This window comes from Vipera berus, assembly GCF_964194415.1.
Source record: "Vipera berus genome assembly, chromosome: 1".
NCBI classification, from domain to species: domain Eukaryota; kingdom Metazoa; phylum Chordata; class Lepidosauria; order Squamata; family Viperidae; genus Vipera; species Vipera berus.
In genome coordinates this window covers 76,011,740-76,037,645 of record NC_138202.1, presented here as the reverse complement: position 1 = coordinate 76,037,645, position 25,906 = coordinate 76,011,740, and the positions used below count along the sequence as shown (strand labels likewise).

At 38.6% G+C, this 25,906-nt stretch overlaps 1 protein-coding gene across 1 annotated transcript in view; it reads left to right on the top strand.

Moving 5' to 3' along the window:
* Nucleotides 1-25,906, top strand: part of CSTPP1 (centriolar satellite-associated tubulin polyglutamylase complex regulator 1) — a 167,964-nt gene that overhangs the window by 28,724 nt on the left and 113,334 nt on the right. Inside the window, exon 2 of the mRNA XM_081313528.1 lies at nt 9,567-9,669. Coding sequence (XP_081169654.1) covers nt 9,567-9,669 — 103 coding nt within the window. The remainder of the gene's footprint in view (nt 1-9,566; nt 9,670-25,906) is intronic.

Sequence of the window (25,906 nt, the reverse complement as noted above, 5' to 3'; positions counted from 1 at the left end):
ACCCGGAAGTGTCCATTTAATTGCAATTTTCTATTCTTTGACATTTTTAACCCTTCCTAACTTCCCAGAGTTGCTTGGTGAGTGAGCAGTATAACAACTGATTAAATAAATGAAAAGGAAAGAATACAAATTAGGAGAAATAATTGTTTTAAATCTGTCTCTAAGTGATGTCGAAGACTAATACATTTATGTTTTCATTAGTGAATGGACATTGCAATAACTCTCTTCTCTTTAGCCTGTCTCTTTTCTCATTTGTTGTAGTGCACTGTAGATACCTTTGATTGGAGATCCTTCAGAGGGAGAGTTATTTCAGTCTGTTGCGGTACTTTCATGACTGACATATATTTTGCTTAGCTTTTGTGATCTAGAAACAGCTTTAGATTCATGTGACATAATTCCAAAGTAAATTTCGATGTGTTACATACAGTACCACAGAAAAATATATAACCTGAAGATAACTGAGTGAGAGAGATTGCAAACATTGAAGTCAAAGGAAAATGAAATGGACTTTGCTTCAGATTTTCTGGGTTTGAGAGTGCTTAGTTCTCCATCTTCTTTGTTTCATAAGAATAGGCCTAGAATAAGTTGATACGTGCAAAACGTATATCTGTTTAATTTTTTTTAAAAAAAACATCTTTAACACTGTTCTCTCCATTTATTTGGTAACTTTAAAATTATAATTCTCATAATTCTTAATGGAAATCCATTTAATTATGTTACAAAACTACTTTCCTGATCCAGTATAGAAACAGAAGAGCATAGAAAACTGATGGCAGAAAAAGACCTGGTGGTCCGTTGAGGCTGCCCTTTGGTTTTTGGTGTTGTTTGCTTAAAGAGGGCTGTAAAACACTGTGAAGCAATATATAAGTCTAATTGCAATAATAATAATAATAATAATAATAATAATAATAATAATAATAATAATAATAATAATAATAATAATAATAATAATAATAATAATATTTGTATACCGCCCTTCTCCCAAAGGACTCAGGGCGGTGAACAGGGCAAACATATAAAAATACAAGAATACAAATATTAAAAAAAGATTAAGGTGCCCAAAACTAACAACAATAAGTTAAAATGCACTAAAACAATATTAAAATCCAAACCCATCACCCATCAGGCCAGGCCGGCTTGTTCGAACAAGTAGGTCTTCAGATCACATCGGAAGGAGCGAAGGTCGGGCGCCATCCGAAGCTCAACCAGCAAACGGTTCCACAAATGGCTATTCCACAAACGGGAGCTATTAGCTACATCTCTCCCTTCAAAAACATTGATTAGAACCTATCTAGAGGAAGGAGAACTACCACAAAACTATGCTGTCTCTACCTAACCGCTGAAGCCGGTCCAGAAGGATACTATGATCTGTGGTACTGAAACCCACTGAGAAGTCAAAAAGAGCAAAGGGGGGGGGTTCACTACTTCCATTTTGCTCTTGTCAGAGGTCATCCACAAGTGTGGCCAGGGCCATTTCTGTACCATGACTGGGCCTAAAACCTGAGTGAAGGATCCAGAGGTCCAGATAATCCGTTTCCTCCAGAGCTTTATATAGCAGAACTGTGACAACTTTCTCAACAACTTCCCTAAAATGGGAAAGGTAGAGACAGAACAAAAATTGTCCAGGAGGTGGGGATCTAGTGATAGCTTTTTCAGGAGGGGTCAGACTACCACTTCTATAAATGTTGACAGGATCACCCCTTTGCCAAGGATGTGTTTACCAGTACTTCCTTCCCTGTAATCTAAACTCTCTGGTCCTGATAGTGCATCTCAAGTTAGCATTTATCTTTTCAGCAGCTGCTTTAGGCTGGCTCATATTTAACTTGTGAAAAGAAGCTAGGTGTCCTTGTCAACTACAAGCATTTTTGCCAAGCGAAATCTCTTCCATCCTATACTTGTACCTTTTTGCCCACCCAGATGCATTGTTTTTACATTTCTCTCTACTAAATTCCATCCTATTCAAATCAGCCCACCGCTCAGCCTTTAGCTCTTTCTAATTTTTTAAAGTTTCATTTAAAGTAATTAGCCACCTCTCCCAATTTAGTGTCATTTGCAGACCTAGTAAATGTTCCCCCATCTTCCTCATCCAAGTAATTAATTAAAACATTGAACATCGTAGGGTCCAAGGCAGAGCTCCATGGCACTCTACTTGGTATTTCCCTCTAGCCTGAAGTAGAGCCATTAATGAGCCCAATTTGTGTACCTTTGTTGAACCAACTGTGAGTGCATCCAACAGCATCTAGCTTATATTTTATCATTTATAAAAGAGGCTATCATGAGGCACTCAGGTTTTGTTGAGAAGCCAAGTGCGCACTATATATATATATAAAGTAAGGTAAAGGTTCCCCCACACATGTGTGCTAGTCATTTCCAACTCTAGGGGCCGGTGCTCATCTCTGTTTCAAAGCCGAAGAGCCAGCGCTTGTCTGAGGACGTCTCCATGGTCATGTGGCCGGCATGACTAGACGCCAAAGGCGCACGGAACGCTGTTACCTTCCCACCGTAGTGGTCCCTATTTTTCTACTTGCATTTTTACGTGCTTTCGAACTGCTAGGTTGGCAGAAGCTGGGAGGAGTAACAGGTGCTCACTATGCGGCACTCGGGATTCGACCCGCCAAACTGCCAATCTTCTGATCGACAAGCTCAGCATCCTAACCCACTGAGCCACTGCGTCCCTTGTGTGTGTGTGTGTATGTTTTAAGTATTGTCAAGTCTTTTGAATTGAATAATTTACACACACACACACACACACACACACACACACACACACATATGTAGATCTTTGGTCATTCGGGTTTTTCCCCACGTAGAATTGGAGGTATCAGGGCAACGTTTTGACGAAATCTCATCCGTCCTCCTCAGGCTGGTGACTTCAGCTTCGTTCTTCTGGGACATCACAAACATCACTTCTCCCAGAAGAATGAAGCTGAAGTCACCAGCCTGAGGAGGACGGATGAGATTTCGTCAAAACGTTGCCCTGATACCTCCAATTCTACGTGGGAAAAAACCCGAATGACCAAATATCTACATACAAACACCCGCGAAAACCTATATATATAGCCAGGTCGAGCAGAAGGGGCGTGCTGGGGATCCTGTCAGCAAAAGAATGGCCCCTGCTCTATGGAACATTTGCCCTTTGGAGATCAGAGTGACCCCAACCCTGTTAGCCTTTCGTAAGGCCCTAAAAACCTAGCGATGTTCCCAGGCCTGGGACTCTAAATGTGTCAAGGGTCCTGTTTCCTGGCTATATTGCTAACTGGCCAAGTACCTTGTTCCCATGTACGTTGAATTTGGATGTTTTTAGTCTTTTATTGGTTTTACTGTTTTCATTGTTTTAAAAAAGTTTTCCATATTTTTAACTAATATGTTTTTTTGAAGTGTAGGCTCAGTCATTGACTGAGAGTAGCATCCATAGAAATGGAAGAAACAAACAAGCAAATTCCATGATGTCAATTATATCTATGTAATTATATCTATGAAGGAGATCAGTTTAATATGGCACAATTTCTTTATAGCGTAACCATTCTGGCTCCAGTCAATCGTAGCTATCCGGGTGCTCACAACAGTATGTTTCCATCTCTTGGAAGTTGGAACTAAGTTGGACTTTGGCCTGATTCACCACAGTTAATACTATGTACTTAAAATTACTAATTATAGTATCAAGTTTTGAAGGGGTGTGTGTGTCTTCCAACAACTTGCATAGTTTTCTAGACAGATTGTATTTTCCAACTTAGCAGATTCAGGATTTGCTTGAAAGGAGAAGAGCAAGGGAAATCTGCTTGTAATTTTTTGGATGTCACTAGAAGAGATTGCATTTAAAGATGTGAGAAATGTGCACGGTAGCTCAAATATTTTGAAATAAATATTACGTGGAATGATCTTTTAACAGAACTTACAGGTTCTTCTACGGTAATACAATTCATACATTTCACATGGTAGCTTTGTAACTGCTCCCAACTATTCACTAATATTCAGAACTCAGAACTTAGGCAAAGAGCTGGGCCAAGAGATTCCTCCCTCTCCTCCCCCCCCCCCCGCTATTGTATGTGTGTTTGTGTATATGTATCTTCCCATTGTGTGGAGAGAGAAAAATCCTAATAGGTGTGAGAAATGCAGACAATTATTGCCTGTTTATATTTGAATCTGGTAAACACTGTTTCTAGCTAGAATGACTTCTGGAATTACTGAGCATAGAATTGGGGCAAGTGGAGAAAAGGGTGGGAGGGGCAAAGATGAAAATAACCTGGTTGCTGTTAACTTTGGAGTGTGACTGACTGAATTGCATTAGTTGTTCTTCCCTGAGGCGATACAGGTGCGCAGAGTTATTTTTCTTTAATCACCCACATAAATTAACATTTATTCTTTTGCATTAAAATAATTAAATAAAACTACACCCTATATCTTTTATTACCAGATAATATCTTTGAACCTCTGGCTGACAACCTTGCTATTGGCCGCAAGGTATTTTCCAGGGTGTGCTTTACCCACTTTTATATTAAATAATGTTCTAAGTTCAAAACAAACAAACAAAATAAAAACCTCATAGCAATCAGAATCTATGAAAAGCTTTAATAATAATAATGCCCAGTAGCAAATCATGTTTTCTAGACACTTCTCCTGGGTTTGTCCTCCCTTCCCATCTTATCACTTTCATCAGGGTGAACAAAATAGATCAGGGGTATCAAACTCAATTTCATTGAGGGCTGCATCAGCATTGCGGTTGCCCTCAAGGGGCCGGGTGGGTATGGCCAGGGTGGGCGTGGCCTACTGGGTGGGCGTGGCTAAAGTGCGTATGGCCTACTGGGTGGGCATGGCCAGCTCTACATCACATCAAGGGTTCCTATGGGGGCCTGGGCAGGAGTGGGACAGATATGAGGGTCTCTGGGCCAGGGCCAAGGCAGTGGGGGCCGTTCCCTCACTGTTTCCAGGATGGCTTTGCGGGCCACATGAAACCACTTCGCGGGCCGGATCCGGCCCCCGGGCCTTGTGTTTGACATGTCTGAAATAGATACTGTAGGTAGGTGAGCTGTTAGAGAGCCAGTTTGGTTTAGTAATTAAGGCACCAGGCCAGAAACCAGGAGACTGTGAGTTCAAGTCCTGCCTTAGCTGGTGGGGTGACTTTGGGTCAGTCACTGTCTCTTAGCTTATGACATCAGACTTGAGTGACAAGCTGGTTGGTCAATTCCTGGATCAATACTTGATTGATCTGATAAAGTGGGGACCATGTGCAAGTCGGGAAGGCTGAAACAGAGAGATGGAGAGTCTGTTACAGGTAATCCCCGAGTTACGAGCGTTCACTTAACACTCAATTGAAGTTACGCCCCCTAGTGTTTACAAGTAAGACCCAAAATCACGAATACTGCAGCACCACAGCAGTCGTTCGTCCTTACGAAGGACTGCAGAGGCTCTGCAACATTCACCCTATTCCCCCCCCACTCTCCACAACTGTTTCCACCTCCCTTCCTGTTGCGCCAGATGCATTCGCCTTGCAGAATCTGTCTCCTCTCTGCCGCGGAGTCTTTTGCTCTGTTTCTAAGTGTGCATTGGCAGCCACACGGAGCTTGCAGTTGTCTTGTCAGGTCACCGTTTGGATAAAAAGTGTTTCAGGGCTATGGTGCATTTGGAAACAAAAGTGAATGCTTCATTTCCAAACACCCTATATTCACTCAAACTCTTTTTCCCTGGACAGAGACCTGCAGAGTCTGGAAGCTCCACGTGGCTGCCAGTGAGGTGCTTGAGAAAGGAGCGTGTATTTGCATGCAGATGGAGCTTCCAGTCTCCCCAAGGTCTCCGTCGTGGTGAAAATTGCTCCGGCAGTGGTGGAAAGGAGTTGGGGGTGGAAGCAGGAGATAAGCATCACAAACACCGTGAGAGTTCAGGATCCCATTCTCTGCAAAAGAGGAGGGGAGCCTGTACTTGCACAATATTATGGACACCCAGGAACTGCCATCAATTCTCCCTCAAATGCAGAAACGGCTGTAGAGAGGAGATGAATCTTTTCAAGATAAGTGAGTCCGGTGCGGCAGGAAGGGAGGGGGAAGCATGATGTATCTTAGTGGGTCCTGAGGCCTTGGGGGCCTGTTCCATCACTAGGCCCACCATGGCCTTCCAACCACACTGAGATACCTCATGTTCACTTAACAAGCCTCACTCATGTTAACGAGCAGGGAGTGATCTTGTTCAAGGTACAAGATTCACTCCCATGAATTCTCAAGTTACGAATGGAACGGGCAGGCTCCATTACATTTGTAACTCGAGGACTATCTTTATTGGTACTATAGAAAGGAAGAAATATAGTATTTTCCTTGTGCTATTTTCTTTTGAAAGTTTATCCTCAACTGCACTTATAACATTTGTTGTTGTTGTTAGCTGCGAAGTCGTGTCCGACCCATCGTGACCCCATGGACAATGTTCCTCCAGGCCTTCCTGTCCTCTACCATCTTCTGGAGTCCATTTAAGCTCACGCCTACTGCTTCAGTGACTCCATCCAGCCACCTCATTCTCTGTCGTCCCCTTTTTCTGTTGCCCTCAATCTTTCCCAGCATTAGGCTCTTCTCCAGTGAGTCCTTCCTTCTCATTAGGTGGCCAAAGTATTTGAGTTTCAACTTCAGGATCTGGCCTTCTAAAGAGCAGTCAGGGTTGATCTCCTCTAGGACTGACCGGTTTGATCGCCTTGCAGTCCAAGGGACTCGCAGGAGTCTTCTCCAGCACCAGAGTTCAAAGGCCTCAATTCTTTGGCGCTCAGCCTTTCTTATGGTCCAACTTTCACTGCCATACATTGCAACTGGGAAGACCATAGCCTTGACTATACGCACTTTTGTTGACAGGGTGATGTCTCTGCTTTTTAGTGTGCTGTCTAGATTTGCCATGGCTTTCCTCCCCAGGAGCAAGCGTCTTTTAATTTCTTGGCTACAGTCCCCATCTGCAGTGATCTTGGAGCCCAGGAAAATAAAATCTGTCACTACCTCCATTTCTTCCCCATCTATTTGCCAGGAATTGAGAGGGCCGGATGCCATGATCTTGGTTTTCTTAATGTTAAGTTTCAAGCCAACTTTTGCACTCTCCTTCTTCATCCTCAACAAGAGGCTCTTTAGTTCTTCTTCACTTTCTGCCATTAGAGTGGTATCATCTGCATATCTTAGGTTGTTGATATTTCTCCCAGCAATCTTAATTCCAACTTTTGATTCATCTAGCCCTGCCTTTCTCACGATGTGCTCTGCATATAAGTTAAATAGGCAGGACGACAGTATAGAGCCTTGCTGGACATTTACATTTAAAGTAATGTAAAATCGAGGGTTATTCCTTTGCTTCTGGATGCATTTTCTAATAACTTGAAATAGTAAGGCTATTGCTTTTTCATGATAACGTTTATGGAGTGTAGTCCTATATGTTGCTATTCTACTTCATTACAAGGAAACATTGGTGCAAATAGTTTGTGGAATTTGGGTACTTTCTAATGAAGCTGTATTACTCTGTCTCTTTATGGAACTCTGGAGTGGTGTATCCAGAAATTACACAATTTCTCATTAGTAACCCACCTTTCTTTTATTTCATCTATCCAATGAGACAGAACAACAAAAAGGAAAATCACCAAGAAAATAAAAGCAGCTGCATAGAGGTTTTTTTTATGAATAATCCTAGTAACTGTCATACGCTTCTGACTTTGGGGTGACTGAGCCAACTAGATTATGTTGCGATTAAATAGAATTATTTGTAAAGTTTGAATGTCATTCCCTAAAGATATGACATTTCCAAAAGTAGAAAGTGAAATTTTGTGTGACACTTGGTACAATTCAGTATCCAATGTAAATCTGGGTAGCTTACCTATATATTGTTTAAATACATATAATGACAACCAAGACTTTTAAAAATCTACTGAAAATCAAACGATCACTTTATGATCTTGAACTAACAATCTGACTACATGCCTGTTGTTTGACTATGTCTTGATACTATTCAAAATATGAAAATAAAAACTTAGCTCCCTGTAGGGTATTTTGGAGGGGAATTTAACTTTGTATGGCTAAGGTAATGTTAGCGGAAAGCTGTGTGGGAAAAGTCTTCAATCAGCAATTGGCATCAAAGTGGCTGAATGGCAGATTTTTCATGCCAATATTACTCTGCTTGTGGGGTCATTTCTTTCTGTTAAAGCAGCAAGATTGCTAAAGCATTTCATCAAGTTATGAAACTTATAAATGAATGGTGTCATTTGTCCAGTTGCAATGACCCTTATCCCAGCACACTTGAAAATGTACAGCTTTGTTTATGAACTATTTGATTCTAATGTGTCAACCTCTTTGCATGTTACTTTGCTGTAGGTTAAAATCCATTGGAAAAAACATGTTTTGGAGGTACTTTAGGAGGATGTGTCTGCTATCATGAAAGATTTGTACTAAAAACTCTGTGTCTAGTTCTTTCTAAGAAGCTGGTGAAGCTTAACAAAAAAAGATCCAACCTAGAATTAAGGAGAAATGTCCTGTCAGTGAGAATGGCTAACCAGTGGGATGGCTTGCCTCAAGACTGTGGGTATTCCATCACTGGAGGTTTTTAAGAAGAGATTGGACAGTCATTTATCCAGAATGGTATTGGATCTCCTGCTTGAGCAGAGGGTTGGACTAGAAGACCTCCAAGGTGCCTTCCAACTCTGTTATTCTGTTAATCTTAATAAAGGAATTCATTTAGTCTATTTAAAATGGGTGCACAACTTATGTTGGCTCAAAAGTTGCCATAGGCTTTGTGTGACATATTGAGGGCCACACGATTAAAATGGCAAGTTCAGAATGTAAGTGGATCCAATTTTGATTGTGAAATAATAAGTTTGATGTTCTGTAAGAATTGACATTACTCTCTGGAAGCTTCTAATAGGCTAGGTTTTTGCATAGCAGCGTTCCGTGCGCCTTTGGCGTCTGGTCGTGCCGGCCACATGACCACGGAGACGTCCTCGGACAAGCACTGGCTCTTCGGCTTTGAAACGGAGATGAGCACCGGCCCCTAGAGTCAGAAACGACTAGCACGCATGTGCGGGGGAACCTTTACCTTTACCTTTAGAGTAATATATTAACGATGGGCCTAGCCCAATACATAATTATATCTAAAATTTTATTTTTATTCTATGCTGCTTTCATTTGTTTTTCCTGTAGTAGCTGACAGATACAAAATACAATGTTATTCAATTATGATGTATTTTTACTACCATTATATAACTCACAAACATATACCCCTGACCTAAGAATTGTTTTAATAATGTGGAGAAAATGTGATCAAATCTCAGGATCTCAGATATCTCACAAATAGATGTACACTTTTCAGGACACAATAACCCATCTGTCATGGGTTATAATACTCTGTGCCTGAATTAACGATACGTTAAACCAAAACTAAAAAAAACTATCTTAAGCCTTAAGGCATATTGAAATGTGTGAACAAGGTCAGTATATATGCTTTTCAGTTCCAAGATGTAAGAAGCATAACAAAAGGTTTAAGTCTTTAAATTTGTAATTGTTCTAATTGGATTAACACATGTGATAAAACATTTACAGGATAACAAATTCTACTCTTCATTTCAGCCCAAAGGCATGTCATTACTTATATGGAAGATGCAGTGAGTCAGCTGCTAGAAAGCAAGGAAGATATTGGTCAATATGGCATTGCCAGATTCTTCACTGAATAGTAAGTATATTGCAATCTACCAGTTTCCTTGTTTATGGAAAGTGGGGAGATTGATCTGATTCTCCCTCTGATTTTATACTAACGTACTCATATAATATGTGCTACAACATTAAATTTCCATGGTAAAATACATAGTATAAAATAATGCAAAGATGAAAAAAAATCAACCAACCTAAGCTAAAGTGTAGAAATGTATGTATAAATAAACTATGCAAAATTCCAATGTTGTTATCCACCCAATTAAAAAAAGTTGTTCAGAACGTTGTTGTTTATTATTATTATTATTATTATTATTATTATTATTATTATTATTATTATTATTATTATTATTATTATTATTATTATTATTATTATTATTATTATTATACAATGCTTACAAATTTGAGGTAAATCTAATTTTTAGGGAGGCTTTTCCATAATAAGGAAATGTCCTCTTGGGGGATTACAAGCAATTTCTCCCAAGAGTTTTGTACTGGAAGCTTTATTCTAGCTTAAGAAGATGGTCCTGAATGAACCCTGATTTCATATAGTAGCATATTTATTTTCAGAAAAGCTTAGCCTAAAGAAACCATTCAACCAATTTTTAATTCCCTAGTATGATTCTTGCCCAGTCATGTCACTTGTTAATATCTACTAGAACTGGATATACATTTTAGAGAAATTAAGCACAAAATGGCTAGGTGGTGTAACCAGACATTAACTGGATTCAGTTCAGTAGAAGATATATCGAACATTATTTTATAATAATACATTAGCCAGTCCAAAGTTCTGGGTGTGGGAAAGACATTATATTACTGAATTTGATAACTGATTGCATTTTATTTATAGTCTGATATTTCTCTGATCTTCACCAATTTCCCATGTGAACAATTTCCCTGTTTTTGAGAACTTCTATATGTATAGAATATTGATCTTTACAATATCTCCTCTGCCTCCTTTTTGTAAAAGAGCTGATTGATTGATTATGTGCCATTAAATTGGTGTCCACTCTTAGCAAACTCGGATTTTCTCCATGAAGAATAGCTCATAGAAATAGAAAATCTATTTTAATATAGGTAATATGCTGTCAGCTCTACAAGGTAGACCAATCAAGAGGCATAAGGTGAGTAAGCTAAAACTAGTTTTATTAGAGTAGCTACAGCAACAAAATCTTCCAAGTCTGAATGTGCTTCCCCTCATCCGTCTTCATGTGAATTAGGAGGGCACCGGTCTTAAAGGTTTTCCTGAATCCCTATCTTCATACGACTTAAGCCACGTTTATCTGTTTCATGGCTTGGTAATGGGTCTTCCCTCTTTCTCTCATTTGAATTATTTTTATTGAAGAATTTTTTACTGAATAAAAACCTAAGGAAATAAAGGAATATAAAAGTGGTGAGAAAAGAAAAAAGAGAGAAAAAGAGGAAAAAAAATGTCTTCCAATCTTTACAGCAGTTGTAATGCATTTAAGCTTTATCATCACTCTCTCTAAGGTTACATCATATCTCCTTTTTTCCCTAAGCCACATTTTGTAATCATCCAATTCATAAATCACAAGTACATTTTTTTCTATTTTCAGCAAAAAGTCCATAAAGGGTTTCCAGTCATTGACAAATGTAGTTATTTTCTTTTCTCTAATTAAAATAGGTCAATTTTGCCCTCTTTGTAAATTGGCTTTGTCACCTAGCATTCTTCCATTTTAGGTATTTCAGAGTCTTTCCATCTTTATGTCGTTACTGTGTAACAAAAATAAGTGTCCGTAAGTCTTTTTTAGTTGTTTGTCCATTAGATTCAGCAAGAAAAGCAGATCTTCCCTCTCTCTGTCAAGACCATCATTTATACCAGGCCTGTACCACATGGTACGTGGGTTTCATACAGCATGCCAAGCAGTCTTATGTGGCTTGCCAATGTTTTCTAAAAAGTAAGCCGCTGCCACCACTGTGCCAAACGTTATGTTGCCAAGTACCTCCAAGCCTCGCTGCCATCCACCAGCTCCAGCTAGCTGCGGAACAGCTGAATGGCACTTCAGGTACATTTCTTTACAGCCGACAAGCATTTTTAATATGTCACTGTGGCCTTTTCCCCTCGACAAACTGTGAAAATCCATTCTATATTCTACATATACCTGACATACATACAGTCACTTTCTGAAGATATTCTGCTTTAATTTTGAAAAAAAATTCCCAACCAAATAGCCCCGATGAAATAAAACCTGTTATCTGAAAAGGCTAGCGTTTTTGTCTTCCTGAAGATAAGATGCAGTGGAAAACACGGTGAATACAAATAAGAACACTTAAACCAGGCCAATTTCTGCTTACTCTTAGAAGTGGAATAATGGGGAACTGAGGAGATGAAGTGTTTCTCTTTTAAATCAGAGGGTATGGGAGAGAGATCACAGTTTCTGAGAAAGACAAAGTGGAAAATGCCATGCTGCATATGTGGCATAGGTTGTTGTATGGTGAACATTTCTAGAATTCCTAACATTCTTTGTGGTTCCTAGCAAAATATTCTATTCTGCCTAAGGAAAGACAAGAAGTAGTGTGATTTCCAAATGATTTTTGTAGAGAGCGAAAAAAGAAACAGAAACCTACACTATTCCTGTATCTTGATCTATATAGATTAGAATGCAATTTGGACAGTCTTAAGCAGCTTCTCTCCTTCCATTTTTCTTCTCTTCCAACTGTAGTCTGCCTAGGTTACTTTGAATAAAAAAAGAAAGAAAAGCCAAGGAATCATAGAACTCTGTTCAGTTGGAGCCAGAACGCTTTTCTCATTTATTTATTTACTCTTTGTACATCTCTCATTCTGAGAAGCTCCGTTGACCAACATCGACATCAATGAGAAAAAAGAGAGAAAAAAGCCAATGCACAATATGAATAAAAACAACATCAAAATAATAAACAAGAAAAGTACAAAATAATGTACCCACCAGATTCCAGACTTCATTCACAACAAGCACTTCTCCTGTGCCAGATGGAACAACCAGGTCTTAAGTACTGTCCTGAAATCCAAAAGGAAATAAGTATACCAGATCTCTCAGAGGAGGGAATTTGTTATTCTGTCAGTCTGTTACATGGAGGTAGGGATAAAAATGCCCAGAACTTCATTCAGAGTCAAAGATAGCATTTCTTTAAAATGGTTAGGTTCCAAACCCCAAAACTACTCTACCTTGCAGGAATTTAGTTAAAGTCTATCTCACCCCCATGGATGCTGAAAGTCTTCAGCTACTTCTGTGATGTTGCCTCCTTGGCCCAAGGCCAAGATGTATAGTTGGATGAAATCAGCATATTGATGATAATCAAATGCTATGCTGATGGATGCTCTCTAAAAGTTTCATATAAACATTAAAAATAAGTGGAGAGAGTTAAAACCCCTGAGGTATTCTAGAAAGTAGAGGTTCCAGCCAATCTGTCCTCTTCCTCTTACCTCAAGTAGGAGAAAATCAGCTGTCAAAGAGTGCTCCCTATTCCAGTTCAAAGGAAGTGGTTCAAAAGGATGTTGTGGTCTATAATATTGAAAGTAGCTGAGAAGTCAAGAAGGAGGTGTACTGCAGCCTGCCAGCCTGCCAAGGATCCAAATAATCCTCTTCCAGGTTTCTCTGAAATTTTTAGATCATCATTTTTCTCTCTAATCTTCCCTAAGAAGGAGACAGGTCTAAAATTATTAAAATAGTTAAGCAAATGCTTCTTGAGCTAAAGATACACCGCAGCCTTTTGAATATCCCCTCTCTCAAAAAAGCTTTGATTACTGCTTAGGTCTAGCCTTCTGTCACTCACAGGAGGCATTAACTAACCATGATGACCAGGATCTAAATGAAAGGTGGCAGAGATAATACAACAATGAGTCTTAACCACTTTTTCAGGATCCACAGAATCACAGATTATTTCAAATCTGAAGCCCCAGTCATCTTCATTAGCACTGTCCAGCTAGAATCCAGCTGTGTTTGAATCTAACTGATTTTATTTGCCAAATATTGTGAAAATTCTTCACAGTAACCCTTCAGATGTTGTCGAGTACTGTTTTTCTCTAAAAGGGGAATGACTTTATTTTTATTTTATTATTTTTAAAATGACAGGGAAACGAAAATGAAGTGGGAGAATGAATGATTTTGTAGGAGCCTTTCGAGAATTTAACGATTCCATGAAATTCCATGGAATCATGCCATGAAAACAAACAAATGGATCATAGGACTAATTAATCTGATGTTCTTAACTTGAGACACAAATGACTGTGCTCAAATTATTATACTTTTGTCACTTCTCTTTTGAGAAATTTGCAATTCTGGGAAAGGGGGCAAAAGGGGAAAAAGAGGATGTCCAGCAGCAAGGTGAATATAATGGTGATAAGAACATCACTGAAGGATAAAGTTGAGGACAGATCTTCATGAAAAAAAATATATCTGTGTGGTTGCTAACCAGCTTGATGTCACCTAATCATCAAAAGGGAACAAGTCATCTTACAGAAAGCTACTGGGCAGCATCCAGGATACACAATAAAATGACAAAACATCTCCCTTTTGCCCCTTGAATCACCACTATCTGAGTTCAAATTTGAACTCTTATCTGACAGGTAAGATATGAGGTGGGACTTTCTCTAGCGATGTCCTAGGCTTTCCCCCTTCTGCATTTCCCTAAATTCCTCATAAAACTGAGCAGCTGCAGTAGATCTGTGAGTGGGGAGTGGCTATTCTGGTGTAATTGGCTTAATCCCTTAGGTGCCCCCTTATTCCTGTGGCCTATTACGATTTTGACCAAACTTCCCACAGATCTTCAGGAAACTCCCCAAGTGCCTTCTGAAAACCACTGGATCCAGTAGTCATCTGAGGAAAACTAATCTAAGAGGTTATTTTCCATTGAGAACAAAAAGAGAATGGTCTGTCCATGACAAGGGACTAAGCTTGGTTTTCCCCACCTTTCAGATCATGTTGCAAAAACAGTTAACATGTAACTCTGATCTGTGTTTGGCTCTATAAACTAGAAATTGAGGCAGGTCAATGGCTGTCATGGCAGCCATGAAATCCTATGCTGCTCTAGACCCCTCAACCTGGGAAGGCACATTGAAGTCTCTCAACCACACTAGTTTGGTGGGGAATACTTCTGCTAGCAATTACAATGAGTAGCCTTGGCTGAGCAACAGGTGGAATGGTACACCATCATGTAGCCCAACTATACTGTCTGTCTCAACTGCAGAAATAAGATCTCACATCCAGTTATCTATAGAGTAGTGCATCTTAGTGCCAGTAGAGTCTCATAGATGACAATAATTATAAATTTCCATATATGCACTGGTACTGACAAAGCTCATGTAGGCAGATCTTTGAGAGACAAACTACCCATTCCCTCCCCTACTAGATTTTAATAATGAAAGCCAGGTCTCTCTTTAATCCATAATTAAATCATGAGTGGAGATAGGGGTTATTTTTTTTTACTAGCAGACATAACATTCAATAGCTGGACCCAAACCCTCAGGGCTTCAAGGAATCGGTACCCTGGCTCTTGGAATGAGGAACAAGAGGATCAGTCAAAAATATCAGTCCCCACTTCCCTGACTGCAGCCTATTCGCTGCCTTTCACATGCCTCCTATTGTCATCATCACCATGATTTTATTCTCCCCAGTTGCGCCATCACTATGACCAGAATAGCTCTCTGGTATCTTGTGCCAAATCACAGTAAGCTCAGTTAACTTTTGAGCTTTTGATGCTCTCTGCGACTTACTTTACTTACTTAGTCTTATTCTTACAAGAGATGGGAGATTGTAAACATACCAGGACGCTGGTGCCCAATGCTGACTCTCACCCAAGATATAGTTCTTCAGGCCTCCAGCCAAACTTCATTCCTCTTAATGCTATAAAGTGAGGAACAAACAATCTTGTCATCCCAAATTGAACTGTCATCCATCCATCCTATTTTAAATAGTCCATGCAACAAGGAGTCTGGCTGTTCCCAAACTTCCAGAAGAACTTTGATGACAGAGAAACTAAAGCACAGCCTTACTGGAGAATCAGTGTTTGTTTTTTTTAAATTCCATTTATATTATTATTATTATTTATTAAATTTTTATACCGCCCTTCTCCCGAAGGACTCAGGGCGGTGTACAGGGCAATAAATATTAAAAACAAGATATGAGTCCGAAGACTCAGGGCGGCTTACAAGCTTAGCAGTAGCCTTCATTCTATGTATATGCCTGCTTATTAGGGCTTTCACACACACCCCAAGCGGCATTATTACAAAGTCAGCTTATTGCCCCTAACAATCTGGGTCCTCATTTTACCTACCTCGGAAGGATGGAAGGCTGAGTCAACCTTGAGCCTGGTGGGATGCGAACCTGCACTAATTGCAGGCAGCTGGTGTTACTTAAGGAGGCATTAGCCCACTGCTCCACCAAGGCTCTTTTGAAGATGTTCAAGTGTTTGTTTATTTATTTATTTATTTATTTATTTATTTATTTATTTATTTAGATTTGTATACCGCCCTTTCCCGAAGGACTCAGTGTTCCAAGGCATGTCCTCTGCTGGCAGACCACTTACTATCAGCACAAGCCTTCAAAGATCCTGCTTTCACTGCTGGCCAGCTGTGATGCACAGTGAAGCAAAACATTAGCGAAACAAACAGCAAAGCAAACAAAATTACTGTGGCAAGATTATAGTTGTTTGGGCCTCCAATGCTGTCCTGCTGCCTCCTAGGCCTCTTAATTTATCATGGACATCTTCTAGTCAGGAAATGGCTTCTTTTCTGGCAAGGTGGTTTAAACCTGTAAGAAACAACTCTGTAGCTCTGCTCCCAGGATCTTACGTATTGGCCTGAGATCCCATTCAGTTACAGGTATTTTCTTTAGTAAATGGCTTCTTTTCCTTCTTCCTTTTTACTGTTATTTCTTTTGTTTCTGTTCTTCTACACCTCACGGCTAAGTGTGCTAGGAGGGTAAAAACACCCCGAGAGGAGTCAAGGCACAGCTTACTATGATGATGAAAAAATGAATAAGTACATTGCTAGGTGTAAACATCCAGATTAGACTATCAGCTAAAGCATCTTCAATATGAGCAATAGAAAAAGTATTCATATTTTTAAAAAAGTATTGATAAAAGTGCTGTCTTTTATTGTGCTCTCTCTTCCCCTTCCTAAATCTTTTGCCAGATTTCTGTTCTTACTGAAGAATAGATGAGCCCCCTCCTTCTCCAAACTCCTTCACTATAATAGCTTGGTCAAACAAACCTGTGATTGTTCCTATGACTGTGAGGCTGTCATAGAACATGAGCAAACGATTGCCAGTGTGCTCAGCTTTTATAGAAGACTTTCTGAAAAAGGGATCTTATTACTCTGACACTTATGATGGGAGAATATTAAATTCCAGGAAGGTTTTTTTTTTTTAGGCACAATGCTCCCAAGAGTTTCTGAAAAGTTTATGCCAAGAGAGGAGGTATGCTGAGGTGGTACTCTAATCATTTTTTCTTTTGGACATTGTAGCAGGATATGTCATTATTTCAATAGGTTTTGATGAGTAAGTTGTAAAAACAAGACAAGGAGAAGAAAATATCTGAGGCATGATTTTTAAAAAAAATAAAAATAAAAATAAAAATGACATTTTCTTGTTTCGAAAGTTTCTCTGCAAGTGGATCTTTTGTTGTTACATTAAACTTAAGGTGGTCAAGAATCCCTTTTCAACGTTGTTTACCTTCCAAGAAGAAAGACCAAGGGGGACAAGTGGAATATGTTAATGTAAGATAGAGATTCTGGCATGCGTTCACACGTGTCCTATTTTCTGTAACGTTACGGCAACTAGGCAGAAGATGGTCTTTTTTCTGGTTTTGAACATTCTTCTGGATGACTACAGTATACTGTTGTATGGCAATTACTAGCAAAGAATAGATGTGACAATAGGCTTTTGCTACTTAATTGGCAAAACCCAATATCAATGCTGAAAATGCTTTATTAATATTGCTATGAGGAATAGGTTCAAATACTGAATATTAAAAAAAACCTTATGTCTGCATCTTGTAAATGAAAATAGTTCCTTAGTACATCTAAATTTCTCAATAATTTCTATGTAATGTAACATTCACAATGAGGTTAGTAGAATAGATTGCCCAATATAAGGTATCTCCTTCTTAAGAAGAAATTAAATTTCTTAGAAAAGATTTTTTTTAGATAAGTATTTATTTTGAGATTCTTTAATTTCCTATGCAGAAAATTGACTTGATGTTGGGATGGGTGGGGGGGGGGGAGGGAGCAGCATTATCTTTTTGTCTATGAGTCAAAAAATAAGCCACTGGGCTACGAAGCCTGTTTTTTGCATTATTAAATCCATTCAATAGGCTTTGGAAATTTTGGTTCAGATTTTCATGACCTGGTGAATGTATAATTTCAACTTAATATTTGTATTATGGTTTCCACATTCAGGCCATGTATTTCTATCTCTTTCTTTTAATCTCTTATATTTGAAGTTCATTTCTTTTTTAGAATAGTAGTATCATAGAGTTGGAAGGAGCCTGGGAAATCTTTTAATCCCACACCCAAGTCCTCATACTATCTTGGACAAATTGCTGTCCAATCTTTTCTCGAAAACCTCCAGTAATGGAGCACGCACAATTGTGGAAAGCAACGTCTTCCACTGCTTTAATATATCTCACTGTCAGGAAATACCTCCTTATTACCAGGTTAGATCTCTGATGAACTTCCACCAATTACTTCTAATATACTACAGGTGCTATAAAGAATAAATTAATGCCTTTTCTTGTGGCAGCCCTTCAAACACTGAAAACTGCTATCAAACCTCTCCTCAGTCTTGTCTTTGTTAGGCTAAACATATCTAACTCCTTTAGCCGTTCTTCATAGGATTTAGACTCCAGACAGCTTATTATCTTTGTTGCTCTTCTCTGCACTCTTTCTAGGGCCTGAGTATATTTTTTGTATTGTGATGAACATAATGGACTCAGAATTCCAAACGCAGCCTCACCAGTGTAGTGTAGAGTGATATTATCACTTCTTTTGATCTTGATGCTATCCCTCTGTTGATGCAGCCCAGGACCACATTTCCTTTTTTGGCAGCTACAGCACACTGCTGACTCATAAGTAAGCAGTAGTCCACCAGGACACTAGATCCTCTCATAGGCACTACTTTGGAGCCAGATACTGTCTATCTTAAATCTGTCTTCTGAAGTGAATGAATCTTTATTGTCCAAGTACAACTATGTATACATTGAGATTAGCTGAGCCTCCCTTTGTGCTCCTACCCCCCAACACACAGTGACAACAAACCCTCCATCTTACTACACCATGTGAACCAACTACACCACACACCGGCCTCCCAAGTCAATTCTGCATAAAATTCACAGAAGTTATTTCTCATTCAGAAGCCTAACAGCCCACGGATAAAAGGTGTTTTTCAGCCTGTTGGTGCGGCTGGCTATACTCCTATATCTCCTACTCGATGGTAGGAGAGTAAAGAGATACCGTCCAGGGTGTGAGTCGTCCCTGAGAATTTTCCTCACTCTTCCAAGGCAACAAGCCCTGGCGATGTCATCCAGTGGTGTCAGGGAACAGCCCACAATGTCTTGTGCTGTACTCACCACCCTCTGTAATACTTTCCTATCCACGGCTGTCAGACCAGCATACCAGACCCCAATACCATACGAGAGGACGCTCTCTATAGTAGACCGGTAAAAGAGGGTCATTAGCCGTTGTTCTACCCTGTTCTTCCGCAAGACCCTAAGAAAGTGAAGCCTCTGTTGGGTCTTTCTAGCCACCTGAGTTGTGTTAACTTTCCAGGTCAGATCTTCACAGAGGTAGACTCCCAGAAATTTAAAGGAGGAAACTCTCTCCACACAATTCCCCTCAGTTTGTGTCATCCACAAATTTGATGAGTGCCTCTTCAGTCTCCTCGTCTCGAACACCTATGGAGAAGTTGAAGAGCATTTGGTCAAGACAGAACCTTGAGGAGCTCCACTGCTTACTTTCCTTCACATAGAGATAGTTCCATTAAGGACCACATTCTGAGTGACTGTCCTTAATAGAACTACTACAATGATTTCAACGTTGCCTTTACTGAAATTAAAGATGACAGCATTATCTCCAACACTAGCTGACTGCAACGAACGTAACGATAAATGCATGGATGTTGCAATCCACAACCTGGCTGTGAGCTGATATATTTTCAACTGGCATCTTCTCCTGGGATTCTTTGTGGCTGATTACTGACAAGTCTTCCATGTTGCTAAAATTCCCTGCTGTTAGAAATTCTGAAAAGGAGAAGACCCTGGCATGTTGTTTTATCCTCGTAATCTAGAGAATGAAATAACATTCTGAGATTTATACTCAAGAGATTGTTATTGCATTGATCTACAATACAGAATGCTGAAGGTCTTTCAGCGTATTCAAAACTTGCACACTTTGGGGATTGAATTAAGAAGCCAGAGAGACTTGCTTGATCTGTGTGTGTGTGTGTGTTTGTTTTTGTTTTTTTGAAGGATTTGCTTTTTGTTGTTTTGCTGAGCGATTTGAAATCCAGCTTTAGAAATATATATTGGAATTAGCTTGGATATTACATCAAGTGATATTTAAGGCCACTGATTTCGCAGTTTAAATATGTTATTCTGGTAGAATATCAATGTCTTCAGCATCTGCAAGTCAATGCTTGCAAGTCAGTGGTAAAAAATATCTACTGAATGTTTAGCTGCTTTCTTAGTAATTGGTAGCCAGTAACAGTGAACTGTAATTATATTCTATTCCTTTCACTACTTGGGCTTTCCTTTCTGCTGATGAAGTGTGACAAAGATTCCACTTCAGCATAGAATAAAGGTCTGCATGTTGACATTTTCTCAACAGCATGCTCTCGGGAGCCACTTATTTTTGCTCAGTGAGCCAAAGCTGGTTTTCTATGCCTTGAGAATGAATAGGAAAAAAAGCATATAAGGAAGAATAATTAAATATTCAGCAAGATGTATTAGTTGAATATGTAGTCTGTTTATAATTTTCCTTACTCAGTGCATGTAACTTTCCTTACAACTTTCAAAGTAAATGACATTTATTGACATGAAACTTTAATTTTCTTATAAGGAATTAACTTGCTGCTTCCCCAGATTTTCCCAAGGAAGATTCCATCAGGCTGCAGCAAAAGACTGAAAAGCGGCAGATTCAGCTGCTAACTCACCTTGAACTGTTTTCGCTTTAGCTATTTATTCTTTCCAACTACAAATTAGTTTCTCAGTTTGCTTTTTTCATCCTTGTCCAATTCAGTTTCTTTTAAGTTCTTTTACATCGTATGGCTATGAGCGGAAACGGTTTTAGAATTTTAACTATTGAATTATGTAATCAGTTCTTGGAGACTTTTCAGCTGAAGATTAGGGTTAAGTGCTTTAAATAAGAGTTTCTGATAAGAACTTTATGAAGATAAATTCAGATCAGCGCTTTTTGTTGGAAAAAATATGAAACAGGAAATAGGTTTTAGGCAATTTTGCATGACTTTTATTCTTATCAACTTGAGTTGAAGAAATGTTGTAAAACTCTTTCCCAAAAGAGCTAGATGATAATGATTGATGAATGAAAAACAATTGTGGATATAATAACAGTAAGACAGACATGATATGTACAGTATCATTTGATCTGCTCAAACTCTAGACGTGGGGAATCTGCTTGGATTTTTAGCAGCTTTTAGAGAATTTAAAATTTTGTTAACTTTAATAGAGTTGTGGTTTTTTTTAATATATTAACCCTGAACACTTCTTTTAAAAATAAGTAAGATAGATTCCTATGGAAAGAATTTAACATTTCATCTTGGTATTTCTCTATCCAGAAATTACTCTAGTTGCATATGGTATGGAACACTTTTAGCTATGTAGGCTGTGTTGTATTTAACACGAATAAATGAATGTTTTTTTGTTCTTGCAATATATTCCCCCCTCTCCCTAACTATGATTCTATTTTTTTGAAGCCGGCAAAATTTAAATCAGTACTGTATTATTTTTAGAACTCTCTATGATTTTATGGCATTGATGGTCTAATTGTACCTGTTTATACTATCGTTTGTATTTTGCATTTATTTTGTGTATATTTGCTGAATTCTAATTGTTGATTGTCATAACATATAATTGTCACTAGTGAATTTATTGTTCTCACCAGAAACATTGGATTAATTTTTTTGGAAGGCAGATCTCCAAAAGTCTTCTGATATCTTCTCTAGCAAGGATCTATCATGCATAAACATGTTGTAAAATAGGTCTTCTGAAAATTACGTATGCACTTTACTGGGATTTTTACATAATTCATTAAAATAATTGTGCATGGAAACTGAAAGTGTTAGAGCAACTCTTTCATGAAAAACACTGTAGTTTCTAAAGCGGTTTTAATTTTTTGCTTCTCTCTGTTTCTCTTTTTAGAATAAAATAACATTTATAATAATGTGCTTCAATGTTCAAAGCATTCGATATCTAATTTCAGAACAACAGCATCATAAACATGAACAATTTTATTCCCACTTGCAGGAGAGTATGATGACATTGAAAATTGTGGTTACCCTCAAGCTTTTCAAAGTTTGCTAAGATTTGAAATGGGGACTTCCTAGTTTATTGTTTTTAGCCATTAACATTATGGCAATACATTACAGCATAATATAATCCTTCTGGAGATTAGATTGGCCCCAATTCTTCTGTTTTTCATAAAGCCTTAAAGACATATAGTAGTTGTGTCACTGAGCTTTGGCATTTGGATATCTTGCCACACATTGATTATAGTTATACTGATTTGTTGTCTGTTTTTTTTTCTTGGTTCCTATGTATTTTTTTTCCTATTTCATGGTGTAATTAACTATGGTTAGCACCTAAGAGTCTTGAATTTGAGATGAGAGGCTATATAAATTAAATTTAAATATAATATTTATATTTCAATATAAATTAAAATAATAAACATTATTAAAAAATCTGTGAAAGGATTATTTCCCAGTTTATTTCTGGACAAGAATAATACATAAAACAAATTATAAATTGTTCTAAATGATGATGATGATGATGATGATGGAAGTGACCTTGGAGGTCATCTAGTCCAACCCCCTGCTAAAGAATTGGAAAGTTTCTGCTTGCCTGGCTATGATGAGCCAGAATTGAAACAAGGACAGATAAAAGTAGTTCCAAGATGAAAGAGACTGGATACAGTAATTTCAAACACTTGTCAGACCCAAGTCCTTGCAGAACAAAAATTGACATCTTCAAAGGTTATAGAAGACCTATCTTCCATTGGAACAGTGCTCTGCAGCCTAGACCCTAGACTAGGGGTAGGCAACCTCGGCTCTTTTTTGACTCAAGGACTTCAACTCCCAGAATTCCTGAGTCAGCTGACTCAGGAATTCTAGGAGTTGAAGTCCATGAGTTATAAAAGAGCCGAGGTTGCCTACCCCTGCCCTAGACTAGAGTACAAGTATCAAACTTGTGGTCTGCGGGTTGCATGCCTCCCACAATACTCCTGAGTGTAACTCTAACCAGATTAAAATGCAATTGGGTAATATTTAAGAAAATAAAATACAGGTGCAACAAAACACAGCTCTTACTACATTTTAAAAATAAATAATTTGATGTTGCTGAACTAGTGATGATTACCTTGCACACACTTATACCTCTCATGCTCCTTCTCACACTTGGCAGTAGCCAACCCAAGCACTGTCATGCTTGTACTGCGCCTCCCTGCCACCTGCTCACTCTCCCCCACCTGACAGAAGCCCCCCCCAGTTCTACATCAGGCTTGTGCCATATTTTCCCCACCACTTGCACACCTGGCAGCAGCTATTTTGCCTGCCTGCCTGCCTGCTAACCAGCCTGCTTGAAAGCCACTTGTGACTTGCAACTCCCTGCTGGCTTTAGTTGTTGGAAGCTGGCAAGAAGTTCAAGAACGTGTTCATTTCACAGGTATTGCCATTGCTAAGCAATGTGATCATATGATATTGCACTTTATAATATATTATATTCTAAGTCAATATGCGGTCCATAGGGATCCTTACGGTAGTTATGGTTTAGTGCAGTGGTAGGCAACCTTGGCTTTTTTATGACTCGTGGACTTCAACTCCCAGAATTTCTGAGCTAAAATGGCTGGCTCAGGAATTCTGGGAGTTGAAGTCCACGAGTCATAAAAGAGCCAAGGTTGCCCTACCCCTGGTTTAGTGGCTCCCCGATTCTATTTCAGTTTGATACCATTGTCCTATAGATCTGTTTATACCTCCCACATCATTAGAATATTTTAAAAGTGCTTATGTAATGTATACATATAATGTAGGTTTAAGCTTTACATTGCTAAGATTTTTGAAGAATACACATAAACTTGTTAAGATGTGCAAAAAACGTACAAGCTTTCCCCTATGGCTGTCGAGTTATTGTTTACAAAGGCTTTTCTGTTGCAGTACTGGTAGTCCTTGATTTATGATGGACCGTTTAGCGATTATTTGAAGTTTTGGTCAGTTTGCATATATACTGGATAAAATTTTAAGGTATCTTCAGGGTTATGTTATTTTTCAGTTGTTTTTGGAAAGCTCTGTTCTTTAATATCACAGAATTCATGAAATTATAGTGATTTTTTAAAATTTTCTCTTAAGTTCCAAACATTTTCCAAAGTGTAGCAAATGCATGCCATGATAAATGAAGAAGAATATGGGGTCACAATGCAACACTGATTGAAAATTTATAAATTTTGTTTTAAAAACAATTGCTGTTTTCTAATACCGATCAATTTTCTGTGCAAAAGTCAGTGGTAGCTTACTGAAAACTCATTCCAACCTTATACTTTTCCTTAGGGAGAAATAAATAAATGTGCTAACCATCACAATGGAATGCAGAACGCACATGGGTTTTGCCTAAGGAATTCATAATTACTGGTATTCCTATTTACTCTTCCATATACCTATTTTTCCCCACAAGGATTTTGCATTGCACCGTAACATAGTTATTGCGCCTTTCTCTGTAGAAGAAAAATGTTGTAGCAGAATCTACCCTTGGGGAGATCTATACATCTGTATTGCATTACAACATAGTGATAGTGGATCATAACAGATTGCAGCTGATCGTATAAAATGATACAATACTACATTTTTCTTTGGGTCACTTATTGGAAAGAAAATCAAGACATTTTACTATGTCCCTGTTAATAGTTTTTCCCCCGCTAACCTTTGAGAGAAATTCAGACAAGCAATTGCTCTTACAAGCCAAGTCTGTGAGTTTAATGCTATCTTCATTCTCTACTAGGGTGTGGGTAGGGGTGGAAGAAGAGAAGAAATTGAGGCATGAAGCTGCAGAGGCTCAGTTTACCTTTGGAGTGAATAATAGTGTGTGTGGGGGGGTTGTTCTCAGTTGTTAGTTGGCCACAGTGACATTAAAAAGCAAGTTGATACTCTTGGGAATCTAATGTAATTTAATTTGGGCTCTGTTCATAAGATTATCTTCCACAGTTTTCTTAAAGTGAAGTTTCAGTTGTGAGAGTAATGCGGAGGCTGAATGTCTATGTTAGTTATACAGCACTGCAGTGATAAGATATTTATGGAACACCGTGCAGCACTCAAACACTAATTCCTAACTTTGCTGTGAACTACTTTTTCCTTTCCTTGAGCTATCTCCAAGCATTTCTCCATGGCTACTTAGCCCTTTATGTGATAGGACTGCAGCCTTCCAGCATACTGAATTTCCCAACTCATAACTCTAAAATGCTTTATTTCAGAGTAGAAAGAGTGCGCTATATGTGGCCTATTATATCCATATCAGTTTGCTTATCCTTTTCAAACAGCCATTGTTTTTTAATAGGACTTTGCCTGGCAGGGGTAGTTCTTAAATCCTGCCATGTAAGAATGGCCAGCTTGAGTTACAGCTGGCTGTACTATGCTGTTCTGATCAAAGGATTCCTGCTTTTTAAAACTTTCTTTTCCCTTTGTTTCTTTTCCCTTTTGTTTTCATATATAGTGGTCCATAATTCAACACAGCAAAATTGTGCAACCTTTGATTGGAAAGATCAAGGTATTAAGTAACTGACCTAGTTTCCTGTTGTTTCTTTGACCTATTAGAAAGACGGTAAGAAAAAAAATAATAAAAGAAATTTGTGAGCAATAGTCTGCACCAGTCTCCTTCTGTCTAGTGCTTTCCAGATATTTTAGATTAGCGCTCCCAAGGTTTCTAGCTAACACAGTAAATGGAAAATATTGTAATATTTTTGTATGAATTTTGAAAAATGATTTGTCTGCTGAAACTTAAGATAGTATTTATCGAACTAGAAGATATGAAAAACATTAGTAGTGAGACCC